This window comes from Taudactylus pleione, unplaced genomic scaffold (assembly GCF_031769625.1).
Source record: "Taudactylus pleione unplaced genomic scaffold, aTauple2 ptg000016l, whole genome shotgun sequence".
In the NCBI taxonomy this organism is placed as follows: domain Eukaryota; kingdom Metazoa; phylum Chordata; class Amphibia; order Anura; family Myobatrachidae; genus Taudactylus; species Taudactylus pleione.
This window is the reverse complement of record NW_028284418.1, coordinates 48056253-48068274: the sequence shown is the minus strand read 5'-3', so window position 1 is coordinate 48068274 and position 12022 is coordinate 48056253. Positions and strand designations below refer to the sequence as shown.

General features: G+C 44.4%; 1 protein-coding gene across 2 annotated transcripts in view; it reads right to left on the bottom strand.

Annotated features, from left to right (window-relative positions):
* DNA2 (DNA replication helicase/nuclease 2) overlaps positions 1-11795 on the bottom strand; it is a 66901-nt gene extending 55106 nt beyond the window's left edge. For both annotated transcript variants that reach the window (XM_088476219.1, XM_088476227.1), the window contains exon 1: positions 11539-11795. In XM_088476219.1, the coding sequence (XP_088332345.1) occupies positions 11539-11630 (92 nt within the window). In that variant the 5' untranslated portion in view covers positions 11631-11795. The remainder of the gene's footprint in view (positions 1-11538) is intronic.
* Between the last annotated feature and the right edge of the window lie 227 nt (positions 11796-12022).

Genomic DNA, 12022 nt, shown 5'->3' with positions numbered 1-12022 from the left:
AGACTGTGGGGTACCACCAATTGTCGTGGGAAACCCTGCATGGGTGACGACACCACAGACTGCTGGGACAAACCCATCGGAGTAAACGCGGGCTGCGGAGCTAACTGGCCCACTAAAGCTGTTAGCGCCTGAGCGAAACAAGCACAGGGCGGCTCCTGTACCGGTGCTGTAACCGTAAGAGGCCGCGCCATGGACAAACACTGCCGGCAAAGGTCCTCCGCGCTACCCTCCCCCTCCGCTAACGGTACTTTACACGTGGTACACTGTAGCCGGAGGGGAAAATCACTTTCAGACATGATGGCACCACGTATGTGACCCCTCTCACCAATTATATATTAAATAGGCGAGAGACCACCCTGCAGCACCGCACCGCAAGGCCTTAGCAGAAAGAACAGGGACAGTAATAAAGCTGACAGTCTTGAGAAGAAAAGTTACAGGCAGCAGCGCTAGCACAGTCACATACAATGCAAAGAAAATCAATTCCTGCACTAACAGCGCTGATCACTCAACTACACAGACACAGGGCCTGGTAGGACACAGCGCTGCATACACAGACCTGACCACAGCGGAGGAGAGGTATGCGGGGGGACCCAGACCACGATGCTTCCAATGCAGGCTTCCAGCAGCGTTCACCATGCTTCTGAAAAGATGGCCGCCGAGGAGCAGAGAGAAGGCTGGCCTGGGGGAGGAGCGCTGACACAGGGCCAGTCAGCACAGTGCAGAGGGGGCTGTGTGCAGCGGGGGAGGCGCCGGCTGTGAGACAGGGAAGGCGCGCTCCCCTGGCATGCATTTAACCCCTGGGACGCCGCAGGGCTACCGCTCTGCTGCGGTCCGCTGTCCCAGGGGGTAGTGGAAGCGCAGGTTGGTCGCCTGGCTCCACGCTGCAGCCAGTCCCCAGGGAGCCCCCTGCCTGGGGACTTAGGACCATGTGATCAGCGGGGACCCACCGCGGACCCCGCTGCTTACCTCTGTCCCCCTTGAATCCGGCCATGGTCCGGAACATCTGGGGTCCCCGCTAGCTGTGACCCCCAGATGCCCACCAGCATCCCCGGATCAGTACCGGCGTTCTGGTACCAGCGGGGTGTAGGGAAGACAGCATGGACGTCAGGACTGACTGTCCATGCTGTTCATCCAGATGTGCAGCCACAGCTGCATGAAGAAAAAGCTTATGGGGCTCTTCTAGCCCCCACTCCAACAGGTGCACCCGACTCCGGCCGGGCACCAAACTAAACTGGGGTGCCTTGGCTCGGGGGCGGGGTATAGGAGGGGGACCTAGTGCATCCTGGGAGGCTGAAAGCTTAACTCTTTGGTGCCCTGCAACTGACGTCACACCTATACCCCAAGGTATCCTGTGGATACCCTATGGACCCTGAAGTAGAAATAAAAATTGAGAGATATATATATATATATATATATATAGTCAACGTTTCAGAGGCGTGACCTCTTTTATCAAGACCTTTTTAGCGACCGTTTGGAGTTACGACCCGCACTGACTCTTTAGTGACAGGCAGCGTGCGTGGCGTCTCAGCGTCAGAGAGATGTCTGAGAAGGAGAAGTCAGAGAAAAGGAGCCCAAAGAAAAGTAAGGCTACTTGACATGAAAATGAAGATCATAAGTTATTGTGAAGCTGGAAAAAAAGTTAAAGAGATAGCAGGTGACTTGGATCTGGCACATTCAACCATTTCAACAATCTTGAAGGATAAAGAAAGTGAAAGAGGCAGTGAAAGCATCAACAGGATTTAAAGCCATAATAACTAGGTAGCGGAAAGGCCTCATTCATGAAATGGAAAACTTGCTGACAATCTGGTTTGATGACCATATGCAAAAAAAAAAAAAAAGATGCCACTGAGCCTTTCAATTATTCAAGCCAAGGCACGCAGTATCTTTAAAACTTTGAAGACACGTGAGGAGGATGAATCAGCGGAAACATTTACGGCAAACCATGGATAGTTTCAACGCTATAGTCGGAGATTCAACCTGCATAATCGCAGTATCAGCGGTGAGGCAGCAAGTTCTGACATAGAAGCAGCTGAAAAATTTGTTGACCAATTTGATGAAATCATCAAGAAAGGCGGCTACCGCCCGAAACAAATCTTCAATGTGGATGAAACAGGACTTTTTTGGAAGAAAATGCCTGAAAGGTCCTACATACACAAAGAAGCTGAAACAATGGCCGGTTTCAAGGCTTTCAAAGGACAGGGTCCGTTGTTGCTGGGTGGAAATGTTGCTGGGTTTAAGTTAAAGCCTTTGCTCATCTATCGCTCCCAGCACCCACATGCATTCAAGCAGGTCAGTAAGCACATGCTGCCCGTATACTATCATGCAAATAACAAGGCATGGATGACACCAGCTTTATTTGAGGATTGGTTTACCAACTGCTTCATACCCCCGGTCAAGCGTTATTGTCTGGACAAGGGCCCTTTAAAATTATCCTCCTGCTTGATAATTGCCCAGGACACCCCCAGCATCTTGATGATGTAAAGGTAGTGTATCTGCCTAGAAACACCACTGCTATCTTACAGCCAATAGACCAGGGGGCTACAGCTACGTTCAAAGCATACTATTCGCGCACAACTTTATCCAAAAGTGTCTCAGCAAAAGAAAATGATGAAGTAACCCTTCGTGATCTTTGAAAATCATACAACATTTTACAGTGCATAAAGAACCTAGAATCCACTTGGGAGGAAGTGACAGAAAATTGTATGCAAAGCATATGGAAGTCTTGTGAATAATGATGAAGTGGATGACATAGATGAACATGTCGATGACAAAAAATAAAACTGTGCAACTTGCAAACGTGCTTAATTTAGATCTTAAAGTGGAAGATATTGAAGAATTAGTGGAATGTCGAGGGAGAGCTATCTAACGAAGATCTAATAGAGTTGGAAGCGCAGCAGCACCTGGAAGAGTTGGAAGAAGGAGAAGAGGAACAGAAGAAGTACAAAAGAAGTTCACAGTAAAGGGGTTAGCTGGTGTGTTCTCTAAAGTGAATGTGGCAATGTTACAACTAGAGGGTATGGATCCAAATGTTGAAAGGTTCTCGAAAGTGGAACGGCAAATGAATGAACTTTTACAATGCTATCGTGAAATTTATGACGAAAAAAAGAAAATTACAAAGCAGACCACATTAATACCCCTTTGCCACCAAAATTCCGGGTCGGAACCGGAGTTGGAACAGAGTTCCTATCCGGATCAGACCCGGAATTTAGCCGGCGCCGACTGGGGATATTCCCGAGTCGGCGCCGCATGGACCCGGCTTTCCCAGCGTGAAAGTGGACGCCTGGAGATGACGTCATATCCAAGCACCACTAAAGCCAGACCAATCGGCCGTCTTGCAGCGCACTCCAGGTCATCGTGGCCCAGAGTGTGCTGTTCTCACAGCAGGGTTTCACGGGCTACGCCCGTGTTAAACCCTGCTATATGCCTGTTTTGGATTGCCAGGTCACTCGACCCGGCGATCCAGCTCTGTCCCCTTTTACACCAGGGAGCTGCCCGATTTAACCCTGCAATAACCCAGGTTTTAGCTCTGGTGTAAAAGGGGTATAACAGGATTCTTCTCAAAAGCTACACCCAGTACCCCTTCCCCTACAAGTCCTTCCATTTCTTTGCCATCATCTCCCTTACCAGAGCCCTTTACAGATCCTGATCACCAATGATGACACATTACATGATGAAGGATTTGATGGCTAGAATGTCTGTTTTTCATATCTATATTTTTTTATGCCGATTGTCCTGTTTATGCTCTGTAACGGTACAGTATGCAACAGTTATGCGAAGTCTAACTAGTAGTACGTAGTAAAGTTATGCAAAATAAAACAAACAAGTTCTGCAAAGTACTGTACAGTGCTGTACAGAGTTATGCTGTACTGTATGCAAAGTAAACAGTTATTCAAAATAAAAGTTTTGCAAAGTAAAAAAAAAAAAAAAAAAAAAAGCTAAATAAAACAAGTTACGCAAAGTAAAGCAGTTTCCTTTTCTTTATTCATAATACAATACAGGTAAATGATTGCTGTGCATACTGTATACAGGTACAGTACATTACTGTATACAGTATTGTACATGTATACAAAGCTGTACTATAGTTACGCATATATAGTATAGCACTGTATATCCTGTTGATGCTTTCACTGACTCTGTCACTATATTTTTACCATTTAAAATTGTTGAATGTTCCAGCTTCATTTTGTAATTGCTCATTTAACGACTAATTTGTTTAACGACCGAGTCGTAGGAATGGAACTCGGTCGTTAAGTGAGGAATGTCTGTGTATATGTATATATTATATATATATATATATTAGTGTAACCTAATGTATTGCTCTATATACAAGACACACACAGTAGTGCTAATTTCCACTTGTGTGCCACTATAAACTGCAGCTTTTAGGGCATTAGTGTTCATTCTAGCACCCTGCTGCTGTCACAACCTGTGCAGTTCCTCTTTCCTGCCTGGGGTGTCACTCCCTGCTTTGGTGCTCTGGTCCGTATCTCAGCAGTTTGTTACATTAGCTGAGTGTGCTAGAAGCACCAGAGCAGAGAGCGACACCCCATGCAGGAAAAAGGAACTGCATGGCTTGTGATACGTGCAGGTGCTAAAATGAAGACTAGGCATTAATTGGAACTTTTTAAAAGTTTGCTGTCAAAGCCTTTGATACTATTAGTCCAAAAATAATGCGAATAAATGGACCTTTATAAACAGACACAAGCACTTTCTGTGATTTGTCATTGCATGCAGAATTCAATAGCATGAAGTCTTGTAAAATGGGGTTCCATGGGAATGCTTATTAAATACTTTGTACAGTATTTACTATAGGGAGGGTTTGAGACACGTCAACGAAGACAAAGTGCACGCTTTTATCTAGATTTTTTTTTAGACTATTAGCCCTTACTAGAACACGTTGAGTATATGCACGGATGACGGCATGTAAACTTTGTTTTAATGTACAAGGGCCTGAACTACGCAGCCTAAGGCTGGGTACACACAAGAACAACATCAGCACAATATGTCGTTTCCAGGCAAATCGGAACGACCTATTGTGCCTGTCGTTCAGTGTGTACCCTCAATTGCAGAACCCGCAGGTCGTGCACAGCATCTTCTAGTTGGCCGTGCTGCTAAATGCAGCATTGCATGGTTCACTGCGCCGTCGTACCGCTACATCGTGCAGTCTGTACGCACGGTGCAATATGTCGGCTGGCGGATCGGCTGGGAACTCACCAGCCTAAGGCTGTGTACCCGCGATTGCTGCGCGCTCCCGCAGGTTGCCAGCGAAGTCGTCACATCTGCTGTTCTGCACAGATGTGACAATCCTAGGGCCAACGGCATGCTCCTAGATGCAGCCATTGAATGATATGTGAGCTAAATTGTTCTGTGTATGGGCGACCAATGTATCGTTACATCAGTCATCCGGTCGGCCACGATCCAGCTTCGTCTAATGCAGTGGTTCTCAAACTCGGTCCTCAGGACACCACACAGTACACGTTGTCCAGGTCACCACCAGCAGCTGCACAGGTGTAGTCATTACTCATTGACACATTTTAAAAGACCCACAGGTGCAGTAATTTTACTTGTGATTCTGTTAGGAGACCTGGAAAACATGCACTGTTTGGGGTTCAGAGGACAGAGGTTGAGAACCTGTGGTCCAATGTGTACCCAGGATAAAACCACTAAAAACTGCTGCATAAGTAAATGCTTGGTATTACCAGAGTATGAAGGAAAAAGCTACCAACTATACAGGATTGCTCCTGTTCATAGTCAGCCTGACAGCAGGATTGCACGGATGTGAACGCTATGATGAGCTGCCTGTCAGTTTAGAATTGACTGAATAATTCCCCCCTTGGAATCACCAGGCTGCAGCAGACTTCAGGAAACCACACTCACTTTTGCAAGATCTCATTTTAGCAGGTATCATGTTGTCCATCCTCATCATCACACTAGCCCAAAAGAGTAAGGACAGTCACCCCTGGCTGCTGCAAACATTGGGGAATCCTTTGGCTAGTGTAGATCACTAGAACGCAGGTAAGTCATATTGTGTACTTAAGTTTATTCCACCCAAAATGAAATTTTAGTTACCCGTTTGCCAATGGCTTCTATAGCCATCTCCTATACTTTATAGGTTTGTTACTATGAGCACAAAGAAGAGATGCTACCCTCTATTACACATAAAGAGACTAAAGGGGGGGGGGGGGGGGAGAGAGAGGAAGATAACAGCGATGACATCAGGCTAGGGCGCTGACGTTTTCTCATTCATAAAAAAGCTCAGGCCACCCATTCCTTCCATCATACTGCTTCAAAGGGTGCTTAAATTTAATTAGGCCGAATTTGTTTTTTTAATACTTTTATCAGAACATTTTTTTAGTAGATAGAGTGACTATTTTGGGACACCCTATGGCATTTAGAGGGGTTGTCAAACTTTTTATTTTTAAAACTGCATACACACATAACGATTTTGTTACCAACGACTTTATGTATGATTCTCTGCCAGATTACCTGTCAGATTTTTTAAAATGTAATGAACGATTTTTTTTAAACTACAAACGATTTTTGCATATTCCCTTAATGAAAATCATTGTGTTGACAAATCTGACTGAACTACAAACGTGAACACACATGAACGATTATCATCGTTTGACTCAGAAAGTAAACGATTTTTTCAAACGATAATCGTTCAAAAAATCGGTGTGTGTGTATGCAGCTTAACTCTTTTCATATGGGTCACAAATTATTGGGTTTACACAGACTAAAGCTGCATACACACACACACACAACGACTTTATGTATGATTCTCTGCCAGATTACCTGTCAGATTTTTTAAAATTTAATGAACGATTTTTTTTTTTAACTACAAACGATTTTTGCATATTTCCTTAATAAAAATCGTTCAGCTGGTCAGTCTGACTGAACTACAAACGTGAATGAATACTAATCGTTCATCGTTTTAACTCAGATAAGGGAATTCAATATGGAGCGAAACTCAGTTTTTGCGTTAATATCGCAACTATGATGTAATTATCGCAGGTTTTAGTTTTACACTGTATTCAATTTCAAAGACTTTTCGCAGGTTCGAAAAGTCTTTGAAAATAGAAATAGGAAATAGGTTCAGGGCTATTCTGCAAGTATGCAGCAGGTGTATTCTAGAATAGGCTATTAGCGGCAGGTGCATAGTTGCAGAATTTTAAAAAACTTATTTTAGGGACATAAAAATATGCTAGTACCCATTTTCATGTACCCCAAATTTGATGGGACCACTTAAAAAAACAAAAAAATAACCTAAGTGCTCTTCTGCAACACTTCTTCAATGTCGGGAAAAAAACACCTGCTGCGGCTATTTAAATCCCCGACTTTCATTTGCAGGCTAAAACGGGGGTACCCATAGTGATCCCCCATGTTTTTACAACTTTAGGGGGGGTCCTACAATTTTTTCCAGGAAAATTTCGTAGTTTATCGCAAATCCCACTTCGCCAGGTCCCGTTTTCATAGATTTTATATTTAATACGGGGATAAAGCGGGCGCGCGCCCGATACTTTATCCCTGAAAAATCTCCAATGTGGAGCGAAAAGTCCAGCACGGACTTTTCGCTCCCATATTGAATACCCCTCAAAGAGTTAACGATTTTTTCAACGATTGAACGATAGACAATATCGTTAACGATAATCGTACTGTGTGTATGCACCTTTAGATTTAAGCACATTTTTGGAGCATATTGTGCTTTTTCTGTACTGCACATGTGCTAGAATAAACTTTTCTGTACATTCGTATGTAAATTTCATCTCCTGACGTTAAACCAGGTGCACATACTATTTTCTTATGACGTAAAGCTGGAACATAATGGTGCGTACACACGGTACGATTAGTCCGCGATAACAATATCGCTAACTGATCTCCCTGCACATTTCCGATGTGCTGGATGATCGATATCGATCATCCAGCACACCACCAACGACGGGCTAGCGACCAACGATCGCAGGTCCCTATGTAACCTGGTCGATATCGACCAGGTAATCGATATCGACCAGGTTGGCCTGCATGCACGGACGATGGTCGATATCGTCCATACATGTCCGCGCATCGCTGGTCTCTTGAGGATTGGAAGGCACCAAAAAATTAATGATTTATCGTTCATATCGTGCATTTTTATTGTACCGTGTGTACGCACCGTAAGTGAGCCTTAAGCTGGGTACACACTACTAGACAATATATTGGATGATGTGTCGTTTTCTGGCGAGTTGGAAATATCAAATCATCCAGTGTGTATGCATTATCACGTGCTCCCATGTGCCGTTCCTTCTGATCTGCTGTGCATGCACAGCAGATCAGAAGATCCGTCGGCCGACAACATGCAGCGGGAGAACGATATATCGGAAGGTCGTACACCAGATCATTCAGTGTGCACGGACCACCTGATATATCGTGCCCTCACATCTGCCGTGGTGGCAGGGTACACACATCGTCTAGTGCAGACCCTCCAACATGAACCGTTCCATTAGGTACACAATGCTCTGCTGCTGGACTTAAGGCCCCCATACATCAGAGATTGATTGCAGCAATCGTGCAATCTGCAATCGATTGTGTATAAAAATCTTTCCCTTTTTCAATCGATTGCAGAATTGCCACAATCGATTGAAAAAGGGAAAGATTTTTATACACAATCGATTGCAAATTGCACGATTGCTGCAATCAATCTCAGATGTATGGGGGTCTTTATCCTCTTAATTTATGATTGCAGCCACCTGTGGGGAAACACCTGTCTCATCAATTACTTAGTTCAACGCAGGTGTCTGCACTCACAAATTAAGAGGGAAGTCCAGGAGCAGAGCATTGTGTACCTAATGAAACGGGCCCTGTTGGAGCGTAGGCAAGTGTGTACCGAGCTTTACAAAGCTGCACATTTCTTCAGGTGAATTTTACACTTGCAGCATTGACATAAAACGTGCACAACTCTATGCCCCTGTGCGTGTCTGAATATTGGCTCCTATTTTTAATTAATAAACCTTTTAAACCTCACTGTTGTCTATAATGTAAGTCAAATGGTTTCTCTAAGTTCTAAGATTAGAGAGATGTACACATATATACACACACACACACACACACACACACATATATATATATATATATATATTTATTACACACACACACACACACACACAGAACAGTAAGTCCAGCTCTTCCGTATATTGTAAATACCGCTGGGTGCCCGCACAGCACATAATGTAAGAAATCCACCAGGTGCAGCACTCCAGACAAATAAAGAATACTCAGACGGCAAAAATAGAAGCGGCAACGTTTCAGTGCCTATGTATTTGTGGCACTTTCGTCAGGACAAGGAGATACAACATAATCTTAATCTGTCATGCGCTCTTTAAAGCGCATGACAGCCCACAGGTCAGCGATTCGTACCGCTATTGGTACAGGTACCAGTGCGCAACCTGTTGCTCGTCACTTCTGCCAGGCAGCACATACACTAGCATCTTTAAGATACCGTATGATTGACCACATACCGGTGTCTATCCGTGGTGGTAATCGTGCAGCTACATTGCTGCGTTGTGAGACTAAATGGATTTTTTTTATTAGGGACTCTTGCACCCAAGGGACTTAATGATCACCTGGGTCTCCAGCACTTTATGTAAGATACAGCTATTAGATCTTCTTGTGTCAGCCATAGCACTATGTGTATGATATGTCTGTAGTTTGATAGGTAATTTCTCAGCTGACATATTGTCTATATATGTTCATGTATTATATATACTATTGCGTTAGAGCATTGCCAGCCTTTTGTGTAATCTAGATATCTATATTGAATAACACCGTTAGGTATGTGTTTAATTATGCGCTTATTTTGTATAGGTGTTTTTTTCTTTAGTTTGTTTATATGTTACCTTGGTGATGGGAGCACAGTAGTGACTTATCAGGTGATGACGTCACTTTATATGCGCCGCCGAACCGAGTGTTGCGTCCTGACTCTGGAAGTGTTCCAGCACTGGGTGTACCTGCGTGTATTTAAGGTAAGATTTTGTCGTATCTCCTCGTCCTGTCAAAAGTGCCATGAATACATAGGCACTGAAAAGTTGCCGCTTCTATTACTGCCGTCTGAGTATTCTTTATTTGACTGGAGTGCTGTACCTGGTGGATTATATATATATCTCCTGCAAACCACATATCCAGATCCTCTCACAGTCCTGTCATTTCCATCTCAAAAAATATTTCCAGGAGAATTCTCACCCAGGATGGCTACTAAGACCCTATGGGGTCTATTTATCAAGCAGTGAAAATTGTGGAGAAGTGGAGCAGTTGTCCATAGCAACCAACCAGCTCCCACCTATTTTATAGACTGCACTTGACAAATTCTACTTCAAAGCTGATTGGTTGCTATGGGCAATTTCTCCATTGGTTCACTTCTCCACAGTTTTCACTGCTTGATAAATAGACCCCTACTACTCATTTCCAGATTGGACTACTGTGAACTCCTCCATTCTGGCCTCCCCAACTCCCATCTCTCCAGTCTGTCCTCAATGCTGCCACTCGACTCATCTTTCTCTCCAAACGCTCTACATCTGTCTCCCCTCTTCTACAAGCTCTCCACTGTCTCCCCTTCCCCTTAAGAACCCAAGTCAAGGTTCTCAGTCGCTTACAAAGCCCTCACACATTCCTCTCCCACTTGCATCTCCGACTTCATCTACCTTCACTCTCCTACCCGCCCTCTTTGTTCAACAAATGCACACCGCCTCTCATGCTAATTAATTCCTCCCACTCCAAGATTTGCCCGTTCTGCTCCCCACCTTTGGAACTCTCTCCCCATCAGACTCTTCACCTCTCTACAATCCTTAAAACGGGCTCTCAAGACCCACTACTTCATCAAAGCCTTCCAGCTATTATCCTAACCCACTACTCCATACTCCTTAACTACCCCATCTATGTCATGCCTGTTTGTCTGCCCCTCCCCTTTAGAATGTAAGCTCTTGCAAGTAGGGCTCCCTACCCTCTTATGCTTCTCCTTACTTTACTATCATCTACTTTTTACTCCCCACTAGGGCACCTAACACTTGGGTTGCTTATTTGGGTGTTATGGTCACCAATGTATATTATTATAATGTAAATGTAGATGAAAAATTACCTGTTTGGGTGCCCAAACGGCACTTTTCGTGATCGCGCTCAGCACTTTCGTCGGGGAAGCCGATTTACGCGGCTAAACCCGACCACTTTGGGCTCAATCAGCAGGAACAATTGAATAGCGGCCTGCAATCTTCCGTCACTTTAGATGGGAGATCCGGACAGCGAAAACAATTGAATACCGCCCTTATTTGGTTATTTACTTTGTAAGGCGCTGCAGAACTATTGTGGCGCCATATACACTAATATATATATATATATATATATATATATATATATATAGAGACACACACATATATACCTTGTATATAAAATAAATTGGATGGTTAGAAGCCACCAGCGTACTGTATATAGGTCATGTTACCCCGTGTTTTGGTCTTGACCGGTAGGCACTTATATAAGAGGACACTATGGGAAGGATGGTGGGACACTTACCTCTCCTTAGGCTTCTCATCCGTCTCAGTGAAACTTTTTTCCATCATCATTTCCAGCCAGTCATCCTCGGAGGCAGCGGGACACCTATCCATGGCTGACTATACATACAGCGCCTGACAGCCACCAGGTGTCCCCGCTACACAGACACAGCAGCCTGTACTTAGTACTGCACCGGGCACATCATCCCTGTCACCCAGCGACCGCCCATTCATCCGACCCGCGCTGACAAGACGGCGGCTCGCAGCGGACAAATCCGTCTCAGGACAGACAGGAGCGAACATGATGGGGAGGTGCTGTGACGTATGGTCAGGTGGTTAGTCCGCTGCATGTTGATTGATACTGAGTTGAAACAAATTGTACATGTAATAGAGTATAGCACTCCCGTGACGTCACACCACCCATTACATAATCCAAACTATATAGGCTACTCTGTTATGGTGAAGGGTTTTTTTTTGTTGTTGGTAAATTTATTAACTTTATTAAT